At 42.9% G+C, this 26,971-nt stretch overlaps 1 protein-coding gene across 23 annotated transcripts in view; it reads right to left on the minus strand.

Moving 5' to 3' along the window:
* ODAD2 (outer dynein arm docking complex subunit 2) overlaps positions 1-26,971 on the minus strand; it is a 186,558-nt gene that overhangs the window by 124,121 nt on the left and 35,466 nt on the right. For all 23 annotated transcript variants that reach the window (XM_084979979.1, XM_021064724.2, XM_021064723.2 and 20 more), the window contains 5 exons: positions 26,115-26,320; positions 23,768-23,866; positions 20,626-20,773; positions 4,252-4,398; positions 3,357-3,566 (listed from right to left, as the gene is read on the minus strand). In XM_084979979.1, the coding sequence (XP_084836105.1) occupies positions 3,357-3,566; positions 4,252-4,398; positions 20,626-20,773; positions 23,768-23,866; positions 26,115-26,320 (810 nt within the window). The remainder of the gene's footprint in view (positions 1-3,356; positions 3,567-4,251; positions 4,399-20,625; positions 20,774-23,767; positions 23,867-26,114; positions 26,321-26,971) is intronic.

A 26,971-nucleotide genomic window follows, 5' to 3' on the forward strand; every position in this document is an offset into this window, starting at 1 on the left:
CCCGCCCTCACACTCCGAACGACCATGAGTCTGTGACATCACCATGATGAGGGACTTGAATGTTTATTTACGTGTGGGTTTCCCACCACCTCGTTCTATTGACCCACATTTCTGGGAGTATTTGAACTGGTTTTTGGTGAGAGGATCAAGCACCCTGTCCATGCAGGGCATCGTGGGAACTGGCCCAGGACCCCCAGCAGTGGATCTTGCATCTTTCCTGCCCAGATGCACCCCCCACCTGCTCAGAGATGCCTCTGCACAGCCTGAGCCCCATTTGTGCCCAAACCCACTGTGCCAGTGCCCCTACCTGCTCTGATCCTGACCTCGGCTCCCTGCCCCAGCTTGACCTCTGTCCTAGACGGTCTCCCTCATTTTCAGTTTTAGTTGGGGTGACTCTTGTCTGCATGTGTCATTCGCTCTCCCATGCCCAGCAAACCAAAAATGGATTCCCAATCCTGGTCCTTCCCAGACGGACCCACCAATTCCAACCCAGCAATTCCAAGTTTACTATCAGTCTATCCATCATTGGCCTTTCCTGTTTTCGAATTTAGCAATACTTTAAAATTAGATTAAAATGCATTTCAATAGCCAAGATATATGGAAACAACCTAAAAGTCCATTGACATAGGAGTGGATCAAGAAGATGTGGTACAGGAGTTCCCGTTGTGGTGCAGTGGTTAACGAATCCGACTAGGAACCATGAGGTTGCAGGTTCGGTCCCTGCCCTTGCTCAGTGGGTTAACGATCCGGCGTTGCTGTGAGCTGTGGTGTAGGCTGCAGACGCGGCTCGGATCACGTGTTGCTGTGGCTCTGGCTCTGGCATAGGCTGGCGGCTGCAGCTCTGATTAAACCCCTAGCCTGGGAACCTCCATATGCCGTGGGAGCGGCCCAAGAAATAGCAACAACAAAAGACAAAAGACAAAAGACAAAAGACAAAAAAAAAAAAAAAAAAAGATGTGGTACACATACACAGTGGAATATTACTCAACCATTAAAAGGAACGAAATACCAGCATTTTTAGCAACATGGATGGACCTAGAAACTATCATGCTAAGTGAAGTCAGCCATACAATGAGACACCAACATCAAATGCTTTCACCGACGTGGAATCTGAAAAAAGGACAGACTGAACTTCTTTGCAGAACAGATGCGGACTCACAGACTTTGAAAAACTATGGTCTCTGGAGGAGACAGTTTGGGGGGTGGTGGGATGTGCTTGGGTTGTGGGATGGAAATCCTGTGAAATTGTATAGTGATGATCATTGTACAACTACAATGATAAATTCATGGAGTAATAAAAAAAAAGAACTAAAATTAAGCAAAATTGCTGGATACAAAATCAAAATAAAATAAAATAAAATGCCTGTCATTATTTTGAAGGCATGACTGTAACTGCCCAAATTCCAGGCCCCCAAACGTGAAGCATAAGATGTCCTTAAAGACCTATCTGAGTGTTAGATCACACTGTTCACTCTTACAAGTTAATGGAAGCAGTTTCAGTTTCACATCAGCGAAATACGATTTCATGATTTAAGCGGACTAATGATAACCATCTTAATAGTGACCTTTGCCCAAACGCTTTACTATGGAAATTTTCAAATATACACAAAGGCTGAGAGAATTGTATAGCAACATCCAAACATCCAGTACCTAGGTTCTCTAATTACCAATCTCCTATGTCTGCTTTAATCACATAACTATCTGTTCATCTCTCCAGCCGTGAGTCCACCTTGGTTTTGAGGCAAATAATTATAAGGTATCACTCTCCGCAGATTACAAGTGAATAAAGCAAAAACAGGATTTCAGGGCATGTCTGAACATGTTTCACTGTGTATGTAGTCATGTTAAATCCATGTTAATTCAATAGATATTGATTAACCCTTTATATGTGTGAGGTGCTGGGCTAAGGTGCTGAGGATGATGCCAAGGCGAATGAGACATGCCTCTCACTTTAGGGAACTTAAAGCACAGGAGTGGTGACAATCCAGTAAGACAGAAGCTGTGGGAGAAACACGAGATCTAACGAGGGCGAAGATGCACTTCCATATTGTACGTGATAAAGATCCTTCCTCGGAGTTCCCACTGTGGCCGAGCAGGTTAAGACCCTGACATAGTGTCCAGGAGGATGCTGGCTCAATCCCCGGCCTCGCTCAGTGGGTTAAGGATCTGGCATTGCTGCAAGTTGCAGCATAGGTCACACATAGCTTGGATCCAGTTTTTCTGTGGCTGTGGTGTAGGCTGGCTACTGCAGCTCCAATTCTACCCCTAGCCCAGGAACTTCCATATGTTTCAGGTGCAGCCTTAAGGAGAAAAAAGAAAAAAAAAAAAAAAAAAAAAAAAAAAAAAAAAAAAAGATCCTTTCTGTCATGGCAGGGGTATTGAGCAAATGCTAACGTCTCTTTCTCCATGGTAATCACTTTTCTGATTATAAAAGTAAATATACAACAAACTGGCAAATGTAGAAAAATAGGAAGGAAATTTGGTAATCACTTCAGAGAAAACCCCTTGTGAACAATTTTGTGTATTTCAAGTGATTTTTCTATACTTGCTGGGTATGGTCTTTACAAATTGGGATTATATGAGTTCCCACTGTGGCACAACAGGATTGACAGGCTCTTGGGAGGGCTAGGATACAGGTTCAATCCACCACCCAGCATTAAGGATCCAGCATTGCTGCAGCTACAGCTTAGGTCGTGACTGTGGCTCAGATCTGATCCCCTGCCCAGGAGCTCCATAGGCCATGGGGTGGCCAAAAAAGGAAAAAAAGGGGGCGGGGATTATAGGTATCAGTTTTTCATCCTGTTATGATTTTGATATTGAACATACATTTATTCTTTGTTACTCTATAAACTTCCAAGACACAACACCTAGAGCTGACAATGGATGCTTCTTATGGACATTATTTTACTCATCTCACACTATAAAACCTGCTGTTGTCAGCTGTCACTCTTGGAAGTGACAATGAGATGAGTAAATACCTGCAGTTCGGTCTCTATGCGGACATTTCGTCCCAGTGAGGCCACTACATCAGTGTACATGGGCTACCAGAAAGCATTCTACCAGTCAGGATCGCACCACCCTCTTCCCAATGCTGCCTGCACACGTGGGTGCCCCCCCCACCCCGCCCCCCGGCTAATTTTCAAAATTCTATATTTCTTTGAAAAATGAGGTCAAACATGTTTGTTGGCCACTTGCCAATGTAAATATACAAAACTAATTTTCAAGGACATGTTATACAAAAAGAAGTTTCCCAGAACACGCCCGGGGGTTATTTAGTGTCCAAGAGGAGTCCAGAAGGACAGCAGGGAGCTGGCATGCCGGTGGTGGCTGGGGCACCGTCAGGGGAACTTACTCACCAGTTTGGTGATCCCCCCGTGGCGTCGCACGGCCTGCCGGGCTCTTCTGAACTTGGCAACATTTGCTATCGTCTCAGCTGCCAAACATTTCAGACTCTTATGCGGAGAATCAAGTATATTAACCATAATTGGTAAGCCCCCAAGGTCAACAATATTACGTCTGATTTGAGGATTATGACTGATTTCCTTCAGGATTTTTAATGAACCAATCTAAACGGGAAGAAAAAGTCCAAGATGAATGGCTGCTTGATGCATAACCACTGCTATATTTTTTAAAAATTCCAAGTCCACCTAAAACCCTTCCCCAATTAAGATTTTTAAGGGAATAGTTTCTGGACAGGTGTTATACATATCCTCTGCATTTTCCTTCAGTTAGGTAGACAAATATTCATCATTTAAGAATAAGATGCATGTGCTGGAGTTCCCGTTGTGGTTCAGCAGGTTATGAACCAGACTAGTATCCGTGAGGATACAGGTTCGATCCCTGGCCTCGCTCAGTGGGTTAAGGATCTGGTGTTGCCTTGAGTTGTGGTGTAGGTTGCAGATGTGGCTCAGATCTGGCATTGCTGTGGCTGTGGTGAAGGCTGGCAGCTGCAGCTCCGATTTAACCCCTAGCCTGGGAACTGCTATATGCTGTGGGTGTGGCCGTATAAAGCAAATAAATACATTAATTAAAATTAAAATTAAAAATAAGAAGCACATGCTAAAGGAAAGGAACCAAAAGAGAAGGAAGAAAAGCAGACAGTTGATAAGGGCACTTGCTAGTAGAAGCAGCAAGTTATCAGTAATGACAAGGATGGGAAACAAGCAGCAAGAAGGGCAGACAGGCAACACTAAGAAGAAGCAGGTGACGGGGACGAGCAAGGCTCCTCATCCTTGTGATGGAGCCACTCACCTGACATTTGACTTCATCCGTCTCAAGTAAATTTATTAAAACTTCAAGGCCTCCAACATCCCTGATCGCCAACTGGCAGGTCTCTTGTGCCAAGTTGAAGTCCTTCATTGAACACAGTGCAATCACTGTGGCCGTCTGATTTCCTCCCTACAAGGACATGAGGCCACAGAAAGGTTAGATACGATCACACTCCCATAAACGTTTTCTGAGCAGTGATGCATCTGTGAACTGGGAAGTACGAGGCCCTCTACATGGCATGTTCCATTTTTTAAGTTCTCTGTGTGGGTTATAAGCAGCAGGCGGTCTGTCTGCTTTAAAGAGCCACAACCTCAGGCGGCATGAGGACAGGAACAGAGCAGGGCACCAGGCTTGAGAGATGGTCTGGGGAGCATGAGTTTATTGTGGAGGCAATCAGCAGCCCCTGCAGTTCTTGAACTGTGGACTGTGCAGAATAAACCGTGTCTGAATATTATTCTTAAAGAACAGTCTGGTAGCCTGGAGACAGCGAAACTACGTGGGAGGCCGTGCAACAATACACACCAGGAATGAGCATAAGTGAGGAGGGGCTACGGGATGAGAAAGAGGAGGCAGTTCCATCAACACCTGGAGATGGACCCGATGCATGGATGAAGGAGAAAGGAGACAGTTTCACTGTTGAGTGAAACGCTGGCCCAATGATAGACAAATCCGTGTCTGCTTTGCTAACCAATACATGTAAAGACTGGTGAAAAACTACTCTTTTTAAAAATCTGAGAGGGAGGTCCTGTCGTGGCTCAGTGGTAATGAACCCAACTAGTATCCATGAGGATGTGGGTTCGATCCCTGGCTCCACTGGGTGGATTAAGGATTTGGCATTGCTGTGAGCTGTGGTGTAGGCTGCAGACATGGTTCGGATCTTGGATTGCTGTGGCTGTAGTATAGGCAGAGGGTGGCAGCTCCAATGTGACCCCTAGACTGGGAACTTCCATATGCTTTGGGTGTGGCCCAAAAAGACCAAAAAAAAAAAAAATCTGACAAATTTAAAAACTGTTTAATGATTGAAGTTCCTGCTGTGGCACAGTGAGTTAAGGATCTGACTGCAGCAGCTCAGGTTGCTGAGGAGGCGAGGGTTCGATCCCCAGCCCAGAGCAGTAGGTTAAAGGATCTGGCATTGTCACAGCTGTGGCTCAGATTCAATCCCTGGCCTAGGAACTTCCATATGCCTTGGGTGTAGCCATAAAAAAGTAAATCAATAAATAAAAATTTTAATGATTGATCAGTGAATCAGGCCTGCCAGGAAATTAAATCAGAATTTGTTTCAGGAATTCTTAAGCAATGTCCAAAGTCATTGATGCTTTGAAAAATAGTTCATAAGACACAAAAGCAATCTTTTTTTTTTTTTTTTGGTCTTTTTGTCTTTTTAGGGCCACACCCAAGGCATGTGGAGGTTCCCAGGCTAGGGGTTGAATCAGCGCTCTAGCTGCTGACCTATGCCACAGCCACAGCCACATGGGATCCGAGCTGTGTCTGCAACCTACACCACAGCTTACAGCAACACTGAATCCTTAACCTACTGAGTGAGGCCAGGGATGGAACCCAGGTCCTCATGCATGCCAGTCAGTTTCGTTAACCACTGAGCCATGATGGGAACTAGAAAAGCAATGTTTCTAATGGAGGCAAGAATAAACTATTTTTGCAAAAGATGTTCATAAAAGACAGCTTTGGATTTCTATCTCAAAACATGGTAGCAATGGCCCCAAATAAACCTCTCTCTCTCTCTCTCTCTATTTTAAGGGGAGATAGCTTCAAATTATATTATCATTTCTTAATCATTACTTTATATTCCATATAATATACATGTGAGTGTATGTAGACAGATAGACCTAGCATAAGAAATGGAAATTAGGGAGTTCCCACTGTGGCTCAGCAGTAATGAACCTGACTAGAATCCATGAGGATATGGGTTTAATCCCTGGCCTCACTCAGTGGGTTAAGTACCCAGTCTTGCCATGAGATGTGGTGGAATGGTCACGGATCCCGCATTGCTGTGGCTGTGGTGTAGGCTGGCAGCTGTAGTTTCAATTTGACCCCTAGCCTGGGAACTTCCATATGCCTCAGGTGTGGCCCTAAAAAGAAACAAACAAACAAAAAAAAAAAGGGGGAAATTACATTCAAGCTGTCCAGCCCCTCCTTCATGCCACACAAATCCTCTTGTAAATTCAACACAACATGTTCTTTTTAAAATAAGAAACTAAAGTGGGATTAGGCAAAGAAAAGCATCAAAAAGTGAAGGAGTTCCTGCTATGGCACACTGAGTTAAGGATCTGGCATTACTGCATCTGTTGCAGGTCAAAGCTATGGTTCGGATTCAATACTTGGCCTGGGAACTTCCATATGCTCAGGTGTGGCCATAAAAAAGTGAAGAAGGAAATGTTTAGACTTTAGGTTTTCTACTTACTCCTTTCCAGAATGTTCCGTCCACGTCTCTCAACATGTTATGAATGATATTTCTGTTTTTCATTCCAATTCTCCCTCTGGCTAACTGGGCTATCCTCCACATTCAAGGTTAAGTTCAGAATGACAAGAGCCCTATTTTTATTACTTACATTTAAAATAATAAGTTTTGGGAGTTCTCATTGTGGCTCAGCGAGTTAAGAACCCAACACAAGGCTCCATGAGGATGTGGGTTTGACCCCTGGCCTCGCTCAGCGGGTTAAGGATCTGGTGTTGCCACAAGCTGCGGCTCAGGTCACAGACGCGTCTCAGATCTGGTGTTGCCGTGACTGCAGTGTAGGCTGGCAGCTGCGGCTCCTACTCCACCCCTGGCTCGGGAATGTCCATATGCTGCAGGTGCAGCCATAAAATATATATATATTCATAATAATAATATTTCATTCTTATAGCTTTTGGCATCTATACCACCAATTTTCTCACAGTTGGGTCTAAAACATAAAGCGATAAATCATCATTACTGTCCGTGTCATAAATTCCCTTCTTGGGAGGCAGAGGATCCCCGCATGTCCCCACTTCTGGCTCCTCTCTGAGAAAAAGGCAGATATTTTGTGATCCACAGAGAAGAACAGAAATGCTAACCATAATTAATTAAAGAAAATAATTTTTTAAAAAAAGAAAATATGGGGAAAGAAAGCAAAGCAAACAAGAGAAACAACTCATTAAACAAGGCTCTTCTTCTGCATTTACACGGTGGAAAGGAGGCAGCAGTTCCCCCAGGGCACCTCAAGGAACAGAGCCAGAGCCTACGTGAATCCAGGAGCCTGGTGGAGAGTCCTTCAGGTAGTGGCTTCGGACTCGAGCCGGACCCGGAATTGGAGAAGACGTCCAGGGTGAGACCAGCCTCACTCAGACCAGGAGACCCTCCCCAGGCGCCCCCCCATCCAGGCCCAACTCCCTGCAGACGAATGTTCTGTTCTGTCTGACATTCTCAGCGGTACGTGAGGCAGAACCTTCCTGAGCTCACTCCTTGCATGATGGTTTCTTTGGGAGCAATTTTCCACTTCGACCCTCAGCCCAGTCTTTCCTTCCTATTTCAAGTTCTGCTCATTTTTCTCTTGTAGACTATTTCCATCGTTGGAGCTTTATTTTATTATTTACACTAAGACCAATGACATACATTTTTAGAAGGCATGAAATGGCAGCAGACACCCGAAAGGGGAAGATTTGATACTTGCCTTGAATTATCTCTAGGCCTACTTTGAAACCAAATGATGGAAATTTTACATTTATCATTAAGAAGTTCAATCCTTATAAAAAATTTTTTTTCTGTAAATCATCAAATTTTTCTGAAAATCTGGAAACATAGTCATAGGCTTGAGGGATTTTTTTTTTTTTTTTAAAGAACAGTTTTATATTAGGGAAAGTTAGTTTTTCCACATTTCAGGATTTACTTCTACTCTTGTCAGTGACCACACTCCCTAAAGGATTATAAATCTTTCAGAATGAATACCAGCGGATGGGAGCCAAAATAGTCAACGTACAGAGCTGCGAATGTTAGCCAATTGCTATCCTTTAAATACCAGCTATGTCAAAGGATTTTCAAATGTTCATTCTACTTTGACCAGATGCCATAAACATCTTACCAAGAAGCAGTGCAAATATGCAAATCTGCTCCCTCTTCAATTAAATCTCCCCTGAGGATGTAATTACTTGCCAATACTTATTTTCGCATTTGATCACGCATTTGCATTTGTGAGGTTTTAAAAGCTGGGAAAAACACAGTAAAATATTATTTCGCTAGCTTTTGAAGGGTCTTAAAGAATGCATCCAATACGCTTCTCCACGTCTTGAATTTAATGCAATTTTTCTACTAGTTGCCCCCACTTCTTCAGCAGCATCTCAGGCTCTACTGGCCTTCGGGTACTTCATTGCTCAGGTTCCTTTCCACAACCAGGAGGCCCTTCTTCACAGCTGCAGTCATTCTTCAAACGTGCCGAGATTAAATGAGTGTTTCTTTCTCTCATTTTTCTCAAAATTTCTTAAAAGACGAATAGAGGACATTTTTTTTTGGAAATAATGTTTTTCTTGGATTTAAATTAAAGTCTTTGAGATATAGAAGTATTGGAGTTCCTGCTGTGGCTCAGTAGGTTAAGAATCTGACTAGTAACCATAAGGACACAGGTTCAATTCCCTGGCCTTGCTCAGTGGGGTAAAGGATCCAGTGTTGCCACGAGCTACAGTATAGGTTACAGAGGCAGCTGAGATCCAGCATTGCTGTGGCTGTGGCATAGGCCTCAGTTCCAGCTCCGATTACCCCCTAGACTGGGAATTTCCATATGCCACGGGTATGGCCCTAAAAAGAGAAAAAAAAAAAAAAAAAAAGAAGTAGTAGTAGTTATTCTATCTGTTGTATTGAATAATACTCACCCCACCCTCTCCCCACTGTTGATAAGGAAGAAATAAACACTAAGTTAAGATGAAGAATGTATTGAAAACAGGGAGTAAGCTGCCCGAAATCGCTTTTGTATTCGCTCATTCAACAGATTTGCTTACTATTTACTTAACTCTTTGCAGAGCCCAATGCCAAGCACTGGAGACATCCCGGTAAACAAAAACAGATGTGGTCTTTGCCTTCATGGAGCTCACAGTTTAGTGGAGAAGAAAGACTGGAATCTTTTAAAGCCCATCCAAAGGAGTGGAAGCTTTAAGTTTGAGCAGTGCCCTGAGGGAGGGGGCCTGGGACCAGGGCACCCACAGATGGGGCTTTAAGCCAGGGGATGGGGTTATCAGGGAAGGCTTCCCTGAGGGTAGGATGCCTGGGCCGAGGTCTGGACAGAGCACAGGAGGAGGAGGAGGGAAGTGATCCCTAAACCTGCAAAACCCTCAGTGGAGTGAAGCACAGTGATGGCAAGCATGAGACCTAAAGGGGGACAGGTGGCCAAGGACCGGAGGGGAGCACAGGGGTCCAAGATGAGCAGAGAAGCGAAGTGGACAACCATGCCTGTGGGACCCAGGGGCCAGGCTGAGCGCTTTCAGCTTTATTTCAAGACTGATGGATAATATTCATGAGTGGCTGGTTTGGGGATGGGGGAGGGCTAACACATCTGTACAGGTCACCCTGGCTGCAGAGGCTGCTGGCTGGAGGGGGCACGCCTGGACAGGTGGAGACCACTCAGATGACCACAGGTTTGCAGGAAAGAGGGTAACCTGGGTGAGCAGCTCTTGAGGGGATCCCTTAAGTGCAGGTAAGGTCTTGAGTAACTTGGTTCAGGAAAAGATGCTGCTGGAGTCATGCCCTCAGGGCCATCCTTCCAGGCTTCCTGTCGGAGCCCATAGGTGGCAGTGAGACTAGGAGGCAGGCAGAGGCCATGAGGAACAGAGGCCTCTCTCTGCCGGTCCCCACTGTCCACAGTCAAGAGGCGATGGGTGAGATCGAACGAGGTGACACAGCCGAGGCACAGCCATCCAGCTGGCTTTCAACATTCTTGGCATTTTTTTCCCTCCAAACATGCCACTCACGGAGTGAGAGCTGTGAATCCTGCCAACGACTGTTTATTAATGATGACAGAGGGGCTGGCGCCGAGCAGAGTTTGGCTCGGAGGCATTGAATCTCCTGGGAGCAGAAATGGTAGAGACAGTGCCCTAAGTGAGTGGCCGAGAACCACGTAAGTCAAGGCAGTAAAATATATTGCTTTGCCTTCTGTGTATTTGCAAACCGATTTTGTGCTGAGGATTCAGTACTCATAAACCTAAGGCTCAAGAGATGAGATGCCAAAGAACTCCAAGGAAAAGGAGGAAGCATTGTTCCAGAAGAAAAAAGAAATGAGATTGTTAGATGGCAGGCTGGCTATGAAATTTTTTTTAAAACAGGGTTGGGTAAGGAACAATGCAAGGATTGCCTACACAGTCTTTTCAAATCACCATGGAACATTTACAGAAATTGATGATTTACTGGAATGTTATTGCAATGAGGAAAAATTTGTAGGAAATACAACGGTCTTTCTAAAAGATTCAGAGGAATGAACTGAATAATTATGATAATGAAAATAGCTCAGTACAGTGGCTGGAAACAAGGGAAAAATTCAAAATTGAGTAATTCTCCACACACTAAGAATACTAAACCAAAATATGTAATTTGAATAAAGTTCTCATGCTAGCAGTGGCAAGATAATAACAACAACAACAACAAAAAAATGTGTATGAGTGAATCTCACAAGAAATGCTTTGTGGGAAATATGGGGGAAAGCTACTGAATGTTACCAAGTACATAAAAGATTAAATGAATGAATGGTCATACCATGTTCCTAAATAGGATAATTCAATTTTAATTAAAATTGAAATTTATCCAAAAATAATTTACAAATTCATGTAAGCCCACCAAAATCCCAACAGCATTTCTGAGGATGTTTTTTTAAACTTGATTCTCAACTCATTCTCAAGATGATCTGGAATAGAAACTATCCAAAAAGTACTTTACAGTATTTTAAGAAAACTCTCTGGCCAATCAAATATTAAAATACGCCAGAGCTATAGTAATTAAAATAGCATGGCAATGGCCTGGGACCATCCAAATAAATCAATGTAACAGAGAAAGATTCTGGAACAAACTCTTACAGGTGAAATTACAGTATTTGATAAAAGTAGCATCTTGGATTTTGGAGGGAAGAGTGGATGAGCCAGTCATCTGACTTTGACACATGACAAACTGAGAGAAACTATTTGCAAATAATATCACAAAGGATTAATTTGCATCAAGAATCAAAAGACAACCACACTGGAAAAGAGGCAAGGTTCACAATGCAATGGCTACTTGACATTTGAAAAAGTTTATCAACCTCGCTAGCAATCAGGAGTGTGCACATTCATACAAGATAGTTTTCCTCTATAAAAGAAAATAAAATAAAGATCACAGATTGGTAAGAATTTATGACAGTGAATCTCAATCCTAGGTGAGCAATTTTAATACCCTTTAATAGATTAAAGCCTATCAATCCCCAGATCCCATTCCAAACCCATGCAGTTAAAACTACCATCAAGAGTTCCTGTTGTGGCTGAGTGGTAACGAACCCAACTAGTATCCATGAGGGCATGGGTTCGATCACTGGCCTCGCTCAGTGGGTTAAGGATCCAGTATTGCAGAGGCTGCAGCTCTGATTCAACCCCTAGCCCAGGAACGTCCATATGCCACAGGTGCAGCCATTAAAAAAAACCACCAAAATTGCCATGAGTGACCATCTTTCATATTTGAAAGATTATTTTAACAATAATAATGCTACATCACCACATTCTTCTCCAGGCCTTTAAGTAAAAACCTAGCAGGCTCTGATAATGCTTTCCAAAAATAAACACTGAATTCTTCTGTAAAGAAATGCTTCGTGTGTAATTAGTCTCTCACCCAAAGTGAAGAAAACCAAACAGGAGAGAAAATAAAAATGTTCAACAGCAAGGGCTGCAGGCCCCCTGGGTCCTGGATTTCTGGACAGAGGGACAGAATAACCAGGCAACGAGCAACAACCATAGACCCCTGGATGCCTTCCCGGCCCACAGCCACCTTCTGTGTGGCCCGGAGCAAAGTATTTCTCAGCTTTTCCACCAACGAAACAGGGATCACACTACCTGCCACTCCATACCCAAAACCCAAGTAATGGGAAAGGAATTTAATTAACTGTAATTGATTGCAAAGCACATCAAATTCCTCTGATGAAAAGCCATGTAGCTCCCAATTGCCACTTTGAAGAACTCTTTAACCAATTAAGGTTGTGTGTGCATGTGTGTTTTAACCAGTTCGTGGAAGATCATTAAGGAACTGAACCCCACAAAAGTAGTCTTTAATAATGACTTTCAGCTCTGAAAATTTCTTTGCCAAGAATCCCCCTCTAGGGAGGAAATCCAAAACATTCCAGGGAGGGAGCCTGGAAAGTCTCTTCAAAAGCCTCCTGGGATTTCTGATGTGGATGTCTTCTAGATGTGGCTCTGAAGCAGAGTCCTGATCACCACTGAGCTGGGGGGACCACCAAGCACCTTCACTTTTCACGGCCTGAGAGTTTTGAGTTTGTGGATCCATCGCAAATGAAAACTAACAAGATCCCTAGTTCATGTGGAAGGTGAAATTGACACATAAATAAGTTAGGCACTACCCTCATGACATATGGTGGGGGGTCGGGAGGGGGCAGTGATATGTGGTGATGCCCCATGATCAGAAGCTGCCACTCAGTGGTCCACCCCAGCCACTCTCTGCCTGTGTTCAGATAACATCAACTTCCTCCTAGAACTTGGGAACAAAGATATCCCAACATCATACTCAAGACTTATACAACATTTCTGAATTTATGTGAAAAAGCCCATCTTTCCCCAAATCTTCGTATCTAGCTTGTCTCAGTGTCAGTGTGTAAGAGCTTTCACCTGGAGGGAAAGTTACTTTAAAAACCAGCATTTTTCAGAGTTCTTATTGTAGCTCAGCAGTAATGCACCCAAATAGTATCCATGAGGAGGCAGTTTCGATCTCTGACCTTGCTCAGTGGGTTAGAGGATCCGGTGTTGCCATGAACTGTGGTATAGGTTGCAGACTCAGCTCAGAACTGGCATTGCTGTGGCTGTGGTGTAGGCCAGCAGCTGCAGGTCCGTTTCGTTCTACCACTAGCCTGGGAACTTCCATATGCTGCAGACTCGGCCATAAAAAGGCAAAAATAAATAAATAAATAAATAAATAATTTTTAAAAAGTTTTTCTTTTTGCATCAAATTTTCCTAATTATTTTCTTTAATTAATCTTTTTAATCCACTAACTGGTTGCATAAAATTACCAAATAAGACGTTACTTCAATATTTAAAAAAAGAAAAAAACAGGAGCTCCCCGGTGGCCTAGCAGTTAAGGATTCAGCATTCATGGCTGTGGCTCCCTCTTACTGCTATGGCTTGGGTTCAATCCCTGGTCCCATGCATGTCATGGTCACAGCTCCCCCCAAAAAAAGATTAAAAAAAAAAAAAAAGACCAGTGACACAATCTGCTTTTAAGTTGGGAAACTAATATTTAAGAAAAGCCTGCCTGTTTATAATAAAACTTTTGATCCAGAAATATTGCCTTAACTTGTGATAACTTGAGTGAGAGGCAGCTGCTTTCTGATGAGCTTTTAAGAGGTCCCATCCGATCACAAATGAAAGAACACAAACAAGCCCACCTGCTCCACACTCTTAGTCTCCTTTATTCCTCTGCTGCCCAGAACAGTGGCTCCATCGCTAATGAATTAACTGGAGTGTCAATCCTTTATTTCCAGCTATTGTATGGGCGTTTCTATTTGGCTATTTCACTCTCTGCAAACTCAGTCTGCCCCCAGCCCAACCCACCTCACACACCGGCTGGCCTTCTTCCTTGGTCATTTCTTTGTTGCATCTGAGGATACTACCCTACTCCAAGCCTCGAAACATACCTGTCAGTGCAACGCATCACTGGCTTCCTGTCTTTCCCCTGGGATTCATCCTGAGGACCACCTGCTGCTGAACTCAGCTTTCTAAGTCAAGGCTTTCATCATCCTGGAATCTGATCAAAATCCCAGGTGCAGAAATAGACATCCGGCAGGGAGGAGGGACACTGGGGAAGCGGCCCCCCGGGATTAACTCCATGATTGCAGCAAGAACTCAGGAATCAGCCCAGCTAAATGAAGCACTTGAGAATGGGGGCAGGCATCTCAAACTTGCTTGCTAAAACCATCCCAGCCGAGCCTGGAGCTGACTGTACAGACACCTTATCCTCAAGTAACATCAGCAATACCTCCAGGGAGATAAGGCCTGATTCTAGACCCAGCCTCTGAGGTCCCTTGCAACCACGTAAAAGCTGGCCAACCTTTCTGTAGTCTCCTCAATTTTCTCTTGGATTTTACTGACTCTACGGGAAACTCCATCCCCAACACAGCTTCACTCCACATAGAAATGGATTCCAACCGGCTTTCAGCTATGGATCCAGAAATTCATTCTTCAGTGTAAGGCCACGGACACTACGGTGTACAAAATGCAGATCTACTTATAATGATGACCTTTTCGCCATGTGATCTCATGTTAACTCGAGTACCTATTATCAGCATACAAGACCCAAACACTTGCGATGAAGAAATCCATGTTTCCAAAGAACAACATCGAATCCTCCAACTCTCGATTTCACAGAAGGAGTTGATACATTTCTGATTCCGAAATGAGGGAAACTTACCATATTTTCAGAGAGACTCACAATATTAGAGTGGGACGTGTACCTTAACCATCTCCCTCAATTGCTGGGACCGAGCCACAGCGACACATTTCTGTTGCAAAATTTTGACGCCACTGTGGGTGGGAGAAAATAATATCCTCATAAAGATGGAAAATGCAACAAGGAAACAGTATATCTCTAAGGAAAATGGGAGCAGGGAAAGGCTAGGAGGAAGTAGAAGGAGACGGGACAGACATCCAGGGCAAGGGAACAGAACTCAGAAGGAGGAAAAGCTGTTCTCAAGGAGCTGAGAGTGAAGGCCAGACAGCCTGGCCCCTCAGGAGCCTTGCTCTGCCCCAACTGCACAGAGGGCGGAGAGGCAAACATACACTCACTAGCAGGCAAGACACAGAGATGAGTTTAATAAGGTCTCACCACTCCAGGAACAGCAGATAGGACAGACAAGCTGCACCGTGAGGAGCAGCAGATGGCAGAAGGTAAGTGCTTCCCACTCAGAAAGCAGAATAAAGTTGACGACTCCATCTAGAATTAGGTAGAGTCATCAGCTCTTCGGGGGCGGAGGGGGGGGGGAGAGAAGTTGGAAGGTTGGGGAGTAAAAGGCAATGAATCCAATAGTTTAAAAATGAAATTGTGTTCTAAAACTCCAGATTAAAAGAATACATACAGATGTAAAACTCGCAAGTTGAAATGGATGTATGTGAAAGCCAAATAATTAAAAGACTAAATCCCTTTATGATGTGCCAAGATCTGAGCTCACGGCTCTGGATAAATACGAAGCCATATTGTTCATTGACTTGTTTGGGTATTAATGAGCTCATCAAAATTTTTTTCAACCATCACAGATATTGCTGTTCTTGGAAAATGGTAAGTGGAGAGTCAGGTCAGCGGGAACATTTCTCTGCTAGCTGAAATCCACATTTAGGGCATAATTTCGTAAATTACAACGTCAGGTGTATTTCTTTTGAGATTACCTAGAGACATTCAATGTTGCCCCTTATAGGCTTTTAATATCCTTTTGTGTCTCCATATAAAAACATGTACCTGCGTCGAAAACCTTGCAATCATTTGTAGATAGACTTTTTCTTTTATTGGCTCTGTTAAGAATATTTACCTGTGGGAACGATAATAATTCCAAGCAATTTACTGTCTGGCCAAAAGTATCACATTTGCACATGATTTACGGAGGGGTAACTTATGCAAGTTTAAGTAGCACTTCATCAATACATGTCCTCCTTAGCTGTTCTGGGAGAGAAATACTATGTCCATTTGGAGCCTGCTATTCTACGGATTTATCCTAAACAGCTGAAAAACGCAAAGCGGTGATTCAATAATGAGACGATTATGAGACACTCTTAGCCACGTACAAAGGATGCTGTTCCCTATCTAACCCACGGTCTGCCCCATTAAGTCCTTGGGGAGAAAATTCTTTTGGCTCTTAGCACCAGGATCAGTTACGACAACTCACTGGCAAGTGAGTTGTTTTTAACCTTATGATGGAAATTAACTCACTGTATTTCTTCCTTTGGTTGCTAGAATCTTAAAGCAAAAGCTGAAGCCCACCTGTGCAGGTCATTAAACTTCTCAGCCTTACGTTGTCTATAGTTAAGGGTGTGCAACAGAAATTGTCGTCATTATCAACAGGGGCTAAGCCCTTTGTGCTAAAGCACCTGTGTGCGTTAGATTTCATTTAGTACTCATGATAATCCTAAAATGTGGGATCTTTTATTTGGCTGTCCTGAACAATGAGGAAACCAAGGTTTCCAGAGCTTTGCATCCCCAGGGCCCCCTGAGCTAGGAGGTGACAGAGACCCGACTCTGCTAGTCTTTCTGGCATCAAAGGCCAGGCCTCTGACCGCTCATCATTCTGCCTCCTGGCCTGGCTGATGCATCTGCTCCTTTGACTCTTTCTTTCCTTTTACTAATGAAATAAAATTAACAGGCGTTCCTGTCATGGCGCAGCAGAAGCGAATCCAACTAGGAACCATGAAGCTGCAGGTTGGATCCCTGGCCTCGCTCAGTAGGTTAAGGATCCGGTGTTGCTGTGAGGTGTGGTGTAGGCTGGCAGCTGTAGCTCCGATTAGACTCCTAGCCTGGGAACCTCCATATGCCGTGGGTGCAGCCCTAAAAAAAATAAGTTAAATTAATGCGGACCAAAACTGTCCGCATAAAACACCAGGGCACTTCCGAATATTCTATAGGCCATGTCCGAGGCCCAGTGCCTGTCTGGCTTAAGTGCTGGGTGGCTGAGTTCTTGCTGCCAGTTTATCCCCCAGGTGACATGCTCTTTATGAGAAGAGACCCTGAGTAGCCCAGTGGCTCAGGAAAGGTAGGTCTCCTGAGTTTGGATGTTGCTGCCATTGTGCTGGGCTGGGGACAATGCTAACTGGATGGTTTGCACACAGGGATGCCCACCGAGGGGGGCCAGATCATAGGGCCCGAGCTCCAGCCTATGCTCCATGTGAGTGTGTCCAAACCACCAATAGATAGGAATCTTCCAGATTCTAGAAGAAAAAATTGGAATCCCCAGGAATTCTTTGGAATTCCTGAAATCAGAAGTTATTTAATATCTTCCCCTAAATTTTATTCACACATCCCTAAATAATGATGTCCATAATAGTGAATTGTTTCCATAATAAACAATGAATCATTTTTAGAAGAGAGATGCAAAAATTTCAGAGGTTTTCTGTAAAAACTCTACATATTATAATAACATGTAAAAATGATCTCTACCTGATATTTGAGAACAGAAAACACTAGAAGAGGGAATATTAACACAAAATCAATGCTTTAAAAAAAATTTAAAAATAGATGATTTTAAGATATTTATCATTTATAAGGTCTTCTTAAAATACAACCAAAAAATACGCAAAGCATTAATTGTCCTATTCAATGGTCTTGATTTTTGTTTCATGACAAATACACCAGACCATAAAAAAAATTTTTTTTCTGTCATTTTTGCATTAACACTGGTCAGATTGTTAAGAGGCTCCCAAAACCACATCCAAGGTGGTCGTTAGGGTTTGCTTAATATACACTCATTTTTTTTAATTTATTTTTAGTCTTTTTAGGGCCACACCCATGACATATGGAGGTTCCCAGGCTAGGGGTAGAATCGGAGCTGTAGCTGCCAGCCTACACCACAGCCACAGCAACACCAGATCCAAGCAGCATCTGCAACCTATACCACGGCTCATGGCAATGCCAGATCTTAACCCACTGAGCAGGGCCCAGGAATCAAACCTTCATCCTCATGGATCCTCATCAGATTCATTTCCACTGAGCCACAATGGGAACTCTTCATTTCTTTTTTTAATGATAAAATATTTTATCTGCTGATATTATCTCCTGATTCTGGTTGGGCCATTTTGATCTATGTTATTTTTGCTAATTCATATTTTAGATCGGTTTCTGGTTTCATGATGGAGTGCTCCCCAAGCCACATTCACTTCTCCCGCTCTTTGCATTTCTTCTGTGAAATTTCTTGGAGAGAACAAATTGTAATACATAACATACATAAAATAGTGAATGTTCAAACACTGAAAACATGCCAGGGTACAAACAAATGCCCATTCGGATCTCCTAGCGAGTTCAGAAGGCTACAGAGAATCAGAGGTGGACATTTCAAGGTTAACGATTTTCTTTGTTTCATGAATTTGTTATTTCTTGGAACAACACTAATAGGATTTGTATAAAGTACATGAAGGATATAAACTTATTATTTATTTTTTCAAGAATGGCCAGCCTTTAGCAGCCGGCACACATTTAGAGCGTGGCAACAGCTACAAGTGCAAGGCTGACTGATGAGGCTGTGACCACTTTGATTTGGTCCTGTCCTGTGTCTGGAAACACCTAGCTTCGCCTTTGACGCTGCTGCCAGCGTTTTCTTTTCTAAAACTTTCCTGAGGGATAACTGACAAATACAATTATATATCAGAGTGTACAATGTGCTGAGTTGATACACATAAGACAGTGTGGAATCATTACCAAGATAATTAACTGTACTTGCTTTTCATGATGTCAGTAGATTCCTTTGAACCAGTAATGTCTTCAGGATGATGGTTTATTTAAAAAAAATTTTTTGGGGGGCCGTACCTGTGGCATAATGGAAGTTTCCAGGCCAGGGGACGAATTGGAGCTGCAGCTGCACACCTGCGCCACAGCCACGGCCACACTGGATCTGAACCACATCTGGGATCTACACTGTGGCTTGCACCAATGCCAGACCCTTAACCCACTGAGCGAGGCCAGGGATCAAACCTGCATCCTTGCAGGCACTGTGTAGGGTTCATAACCCGCTGAGCCGCAACAGGAACTCCCGATTATTAAATTTGCATTCTTAAATTTTAATTCTACTTGCCCACTTTCCCAGTCCCCTGACTAATTTTCCTTGGGATTCATGATTCAGGAAAACATAATTTTTTTTTTCTTTCTAAGAAGTGCTGGTTGTTGCAGCTGAGACTGGTGTCCGTCAGAGGAAGGCAGCATGTTTTTCTTTTAGGAAAAGCTTTTCAGCTGCTGTGCAGATTGTGTCCACGGAGAGGGCCTTTGCTGAATTCACTAAAGTGTGCACATCAGCTGTTTTACCTGTCAGCTTGGAATGACCACAAAGGCACAAGGAAGAGTACCCTTTGGCAATTTGGGAGTCACATAAATATCTTTTTTTTTTTTTTTTCTTGTTGCCATTTTCTTGGGCCGCTCCTGCGGCATATGGAGGTTCCCAGGCTAGGGGTCAAATTGGAGCTGTAGCCACCAGCCTACGCCAGAGCCACAGCAACACAGAATCCGAGCCGCGTCTGCAACCTACACCACAGTTCATGGCAACACCAGATCTTAACCCACTGAGCAAGGCCAGGTATCGAACCCACAACCTCATGGTTCCTAGTCAGATTCGTTAACCACTGAGCCACAACGGGAACTCTGACATAAATATGTATAAATATGCAAAGCCCCTGACAAATACTGAGGCCAGGAGGCCAGGATGAGATAAGTCAAAATGCTGTTTTAACAAGTACTTCTGGGCTATAACTTTAGACATGGCCTAGCTGTGTTATCCGTATCAGAAATTAATATTACCTATTATCCATATCAGAAGTGAATATCAACATGGGTTTGGGTAAAAATCATTTTCCTTGTCCTACCCTACATTCAAGGACTTAAATACAGTGTTACATGAGCCATTTATTACATAAAAATGTTTTCACACATGCATTTTAAGAGAGGACTGGAAATGGACCAATACATATGTTAAACACCGACAATGTATCAGACAGCACCCCATGTGTTTAAAGTGTGTTTTCTTAGTCCTTTAATAGTCCTATAATGGGTATCACAAATTTCACTCCATGGGTTGAGAAAATTAAGGCTCAAAACCATAACTTTTCAACAGTCACATTGCTAGTAAGTAACAGAACCTAGAACTTAGTCTGACTTCAAAATTCCTTGCTCTTTCCACCACACCATACTCAAACTGTAAAATGATGGCAAGTCACAATATATGATGGCTGCTATGGCCGCTCCCATGCCAGGGGAGAGGGCTGGTACCTGGCAGCCTGGCTGTGCTATGAGGACAAGCCTCACTTTCCTCAGGATAACGTGACCTTCCCCTGTGCACACTTAAATAACAACAGGGATACTTACTACCCTTACTTGAAAGGAACAGAGTAAACTGGGAAGCACAATACAAATTTTTGGAAACAATTTTCAATAAACATTGCAAACAGAGTACAAAAGCTCTGTCTCTCACCTTCAAATATTTCACCAGCTTCTGAATTTGCCAGTATTCTGATGGTAAATCTGCATTTGCTTCCTGACGATGATCAGGTGGTTCTTCATCTTCCTCACTCTCTGAGGAGCTCTCACTAATAACTTCCTCAGCCTTCTCAATACTCCTGCTGAAATCGGTAACAACAAGGTATAGTAAGTATGTGAAAGTCACAGCCTGGACATGGTTTTATTGTTACTATTTCAGCAACATAGGCAATGGATAAGATACCAACCCATCCTGAATTCTAGAGGATCTTTGTTAAGATCCACAGGAGATGCATAAATGCATGTCTCTACAGCACATGCATTTCAGTATTATGGCCATGGGTGGAATAGTAATAATAAAATAGTATGGAGCGCCCATTGTGGCTCAGCGGGTTAAGACCCCAACTAGTAATTCATGAGGACATGGGTTCAATCCCTGGTCTCACTCAGTGGATTAAAGGATCCAGCGTGACCTCCAGCTGTGGTGTAGGTCACAGATACAGCTTGGCTCTGGTGTTGCTATGGCTGTGGTGTAGGCTGGTAGCTATAGCTCTGATTCAACCTCTAGCCTGGAAACCTCCATATGTCTCGGGTGTGGCCCTAAAAAGAAAATTAATTAATTAATTAATTACATAGTAAGAAATGACAGAGTATTAGGTAAATGACCTAAGACTGTGCTATACAATAAGGCAGTATTTATATTTACATCTGTTTTCTTTATTTACATAAAATGGAATACGATTACATTCAGTTTCCAATCACACAGGCCACACTTGCAGGTGCTCAGTAACACACATGGCCTGTGGTTACCACCCAAGACAACTAGGAAACAAACCATTTCTGTACTGCAGAAAGTTCAGCTGGGCAGTGCTGCCAATGCCCCCCAGAAGAAAGGCATTCACTCCCTCACCAAAGGGGGTTCACTTCACTCTCACTGATCTAGAGCCTTCTAGCTCAGCATCATGGTCATGACACAGGCTTGTTCTCTCAAGCCCTCATAAACATCTCTAATTCATCCTCATTGCCTATCTTTCTCTCCCTTGTCTCCTCTCTTCATTCCCCCATGCACTCTCTTCCAGAAAACTCTTTTCTAGCCTTTCCCACTGAAGCATAATAGGAAGACGGATAGTTATCAAGTTCCATTAATGTTTAAGGTCCTACTGTTTTCTTAATTTCTCTGGTGCAGAGAGCTCCATTTCTTGTAGTTTCAAAAGTGCAGAATGGGAGTTCCTGTTGTGGCTCAGTGGGTTAAGAACCCAACCAGTATCCATGAAAATGCAGATTCGATCCCTGGCCTTGTTCATCAAGTTAGGGATCTGGCATTGCTGTGAGCTGCAGTGTAGGTTTCAGATGAGGCTTAGATCTAGTGTTGCTGTAGCTGTGGTGCAGGTTGGCAGCTTCAGCTCTGCTTTGATCCCCTGTCCTGGGAACTTCTATATATTGCAGGTGTGACCCTAAAAAATAAAATGAATAAACAAAAGTGCAGAACAATGTGACTGTGCTCTCCGGCCACAGTGGGGGTGGGGGGAACTCCTGAACTGAGGTGGCTGTTCCTATTCGATAAGCCACAGGAGCTGAGTTTCTGTCCCGTGTATTCTCTTGTCCAAAAGATGTCAGGAAACCTGAGTTGGTTACAGAAGAAAATCTAGGAGATCAGGTCTTCCTAAGAAAGGATGTAAATTCCAATGTTCATAGCAGCGCTATTTACAACAGCCAAGACATGGAAACAATCTAAGTGCCCATCAACAAATGAATAGATAAAACACAGAATGGAATGAAAATAAAAATATGACAGTTGGTACAGTCACTATGAAAAACAGTATGGAGTTTCCTCGAAAAGTTAAAAAGAGAACTAACCATACAATCCAGCAATTCCACTTCTGGATACATATCTGAAGGAAATGAAATTAGTACCTTAAAGAGATATTTGTATTTCCATGCTCCTTGTGGCACCATTTACAATAGCCAAGACATGGAAACAACCTAAATGACCATCAATGGATGAATGGATAAAGAAGATGTGATGTATATATACACACATGATGGAATATTACTCAGCCACAAACAAAGGAAATCCTGCCATTTGCAACAAGATGGACCAACTTTGAGGGCATTATGCTAAGTGAAATCAGTCAGACAGAGTGAGACAAATACTGTAGTTCACTTATATGTGAAATTTAAAAAAAAAAAAAAATACTGAATTCATAAAATCAGATCTGTGGTTACCAGAGATGGGGGGAGGGGAAATTGGGGGAAGGTGGTCAAAAGGTACACACTTCCAATTATAAGATAAGTAAGTACTAGGATGTAATGTACATGGCTATAGTGAACACTGCCATATGGTATATTTGAAAGTTACTTAGAGAGTAAGGGTTCTTATCACAGGAAAAAAAAAAAGTATGTGTATGAGGAGATAGAAGTTAACTGAACTTACTGTAATCATTTTACAATTTATGTATATCAAGTCATGACGGTGTTTTTAAAAACTGTCAAAAAAATGGAATTGTTGGTTACATCGAACCCCTCCAAAATGGCATACGTGTTGTAGAGAGTCTCAAAGTTGGGTTTTTTCCAAGTGTGCAAATTTGATAATGTGAAATTTCTTCCCATCACCACCACCACCTCAGGTAAACATATGGCTGAACCTCCTCCCCCAGGTATATCACTTTTGTCGCCAAGCTGAAAACTGGGTGAGATTTTTATTAGGTGGCCTTCTCTTCCTGGCTGTTTGAATGGGAAATAACATATATCACCTTAGAATTGGCAGAGCCATCAATGGTAGCAAAGCGAGGCTCAGAAAGAGGATAGTTTTGCTGTGACATGATTATTCACTGGCAAGAGACCAGCTAAGATCCTGTTGTGCTAATACGTACTGACCTGCTTTTTGCATTAAATATATTCCTTTATGTAGAGGTAACTAATACCAGTAGATCATTGTATTTAAAGAAACTCCCATGTTAAAAGGAGATCTTGTAAATATATTGAAAGAAATCCACTCTGACCATTTCTACAGCATTCCTACTAATGGTCACTATACTATCTTGGGGCCCTAATATGACAGAGTACCATGAACCAGCATTAATGAGACTGTTGTGTGGGGCAGCTTTGAAGAGCTGGTCATGTCAACAGAAACACACCGAATTAACTGTGCTCTTCCAGGCAAAATAGATGGTCTGGGCTTCTCAAGTCTTCCTCCACGCTTTTCTTCTAGGTTGTCTCTTTGTAAGCGTCTTTTCCTGAAGAAATATGAACTTTATTAATTACATTGTGCAGATTAACAGGGAATTAAAAATAGAAATGTAGGCATTCCCATGGTGGCTCAGTGGTAACGAACCTAACTAGTATGCATGAGGATGCGGGTTCAAGCCCCAGCCTCGCTCAGTGGGTTAAGGATCCAGCATTGCTGAGAGCTGTGGAGTAGGTTACAGATGAGGCTCAGTTCTGGTGTTGTTGTGGCTGTGGTGTAGGCTGCCAGCTACAGTTCCAATTTGCCCCTTACCCTGGGAGCTTCATATGCCATGGGTATGGCCCTAAAAAGACCAAAAAAGAAAAAGGAAGGAAGGAAGGAAGGAAGGAAGGAAGGAAGGAAGGAAGGAAGGAAGGAAGGAAGAAAGGAAGGAAGGAAGGAAGGAAAGAAAGAAAGAAAGAAAGAAAGAAAGAAAGAAAGAAAGAAAGAGGAAAGAAAGAAAGAAAGAAAGAAAGAGAAATATATCCCAATATTGCATCATTTTCATGCACCCAAGTGACATGTTTCCCTGACACAGGGAGTGGCTATGAGCTCCCATCTCATCTGACACCTGAGATGTCCCTTCTATCTTTCAAGTACAGCCATGCACTGTGTATGCTAGAGAAACACTTGGTCCAGCATTTCTTCCTACTAGAAGCATTTCTTTGCAGGCTGTCATCCTTGGAAAGGCTCTGCAGTCTGTATCTGGATCACAGTTGCCTGTTTCCTTACCTTGCCCACCCAACACTGCAGCAGGGCCTGTGCCTAATTTTCCAGGTATTCTCAAGCTTTACCAAAATCGTGGACACATACTGGGTTTGCATGGACTATTGGTTTAGTAAATTTTAGTTTTTGTTTAGGGCTGCATTTGTGGCATATGGAAATTCCCAGGCTAGGGGTAGAATTGGAGCTGGAGCTGCTGGCCTATGCCACAGCCACAACAATGTGGGATCCACGCCATGTCTGCGACCTACACTGTAGCTCATGACAATGCCGGATCCTTAACTCAGCAAGGCCAGGGATTGAACCCACATTCTCAAGGATACTAGTCGGGTTTGTAACCCACTAAGCCACAATGACAACTCCTGGTTTAGTAAATTCTTAATAAAAAAAAATAAGCCCATGGAAAAGCAGTATTTCATAACTCACCTCCCAGTTATCAGAGTAGCCCACACAGCTGTCATTTTGAGACTCACTCAAATAGAGCCATGGAGGTCAAACACCCCCAAACCAATGAGACCAGGAGCAAGCTGGGCTCTTCCCTCCACAGAGCCCCTTCCTTCTGTCAGGTCTCTGAGTTTGTTTCCAAAATATAGTCACCTGTGTTCCTGAGAATCCCTGCAGGTGAGGGTCCCTGTGTGACCAGCCAGGAGCCAGTTATTAACCCAATAAGGAGACAGCATAGAACAAACAGAATAGATAAGCAGTGAGGTCCAGCTGTACAGCACAGGGAATTATATCCAGTCTCTTGGGATAGACCATGATGGAAGAAAATTTAAGAAAAGAATGTGTCACTGGGTCACTTTGCTGTATAGCAGAAATTGGCACAACAGTGTAAATCAACTATACTGTAATAAATTAATTAAAAAAGAATAGTCTGTTAACATGTAAGTGTATTTGTTAAACTTTAAAAAGTGCTCTAGGCCCTTCTGACTGCTTTGGTCTTGGTAACACTGGCCCTTAATCTTTGCTTTGGCATCTCTTTGTAGAAGGTCCTAAATGGAACTAGTTTCTGTATTTCAGAAATTTAGCAAACCAGTGTCCACTGTACTAAGGTCTATCAAAGGTTTGAGGGTTTTTCCTTTTTTTTTATAGTATTTACTGAAAGTTCTGTTCTTAGACAAGATACTACCTCTATGAAGTTTTCTCTAATTAATGCTACATAAATTTAATTACGTCGTTTAAATCTTAATTCTCCTAACATGGTACTTAAGCAGGTCCTTACCCCATTGCTCATATTTCCCGTGTGATTCCTCCATGTGTCCTATTATCTCTTTCATGTGTTATTTGTCAGGACTCACCAACACCGTGAAAGTGACCTGTGCCCTCCCTTCATGGTTCTCTGCATACAAATCCTGTTTAAGGTCAAATCCTGCTTAGAAGGTGAAGAGGGGGAGGAACTGAACTGGATTTCAGAAAGAGGTGTAAGTTATCTCCTCTGGACTTTTCTCCAATGAAATAAAGTTATGTGAAAAGGTGGGCAAATGGACGGTTAGCAAGGAGGTATCAGAAAACCCATCACATAAATGTCTACATACTCTTTGGCATCAACAGTGGTCTTCCAGTTTAAACTTGGCTCTAATCTCTTGGTCATCTGATTCTTCCCCAAATTAATTTGGTTCTTCTCCAAATTACTCCTGTGGGAAGCATTGCTGGCTTTATGTAAGGCAGCTGCTTCCTCCTCCTTGGGTACCTCATTCAGCTGATCCTTTTCCTTTTGCTGTTCTTCACTGAATCTAACTTCCTTTAATTTAAAAAAAAAAAGAGCACATTTTTACAATGATATCACTTCTGAATTATCTCATGCTATGTGAACATTAACCGTGGCAATAAACTCGACAAGGAAGCTTCATGATGCTCTAACTTGTGTTGCTTAGCAACATAAATTGAATCCAGGCAACATCAGGACCAAGGCTTCTACTGGACTCAGGCTGACAGTGGTGAGAGGTGCACGCAGACACAGTAGCAGAGTGGGGTGACCCACCCCTGACACCCTAGACTAAATGACACTCAGACCCCCTAAAGACTGGGACACATCTTAGTCAAGTTGCTGAGACCAAGGATAAAGAGAACACCTTGTAGGTAGCCAGAGATAAAAGACACATTACAGACAGAGGAAGAGACATAACAATGAAAAGCGACTTCTCATCAGAGACAGTGCCATTCAGAAGACAAGAGAGTGATATCTTTAAAGTGACGATAGGGAAAAACCCATAACCTGTCAACCCAAGATCCTATACAGAGACAAAAAAACCAACAAAAAAACCCAAACCACTCTTTCAGAAATGAAGGCAAAATAAAGATGCTCGCAAATGAAGAAAAGCTGAGAGAATTTACTGCCAGAAGACCCAGGCTAAAAACATGTCCATGAAGCTCTTCAATCACAAGGAGTCTC

The sequence above is a fragment of the Sus scrofa genome, chromosome 10, assembly GCF_054392235.1.
Source record: "Sus scrofa isolate SSC_HxYL_T2T_F1_AM1 chromosome 10, Sscrofa_HxYL_maternal_Yorkshire_Landrace_v2.0, whole genome shotgun sequence".
NCBI lineage: Eukaryota > Metazoa > Chordata > Mammalia > Artiodactyla > Suidae > Sus > Sus scrofa.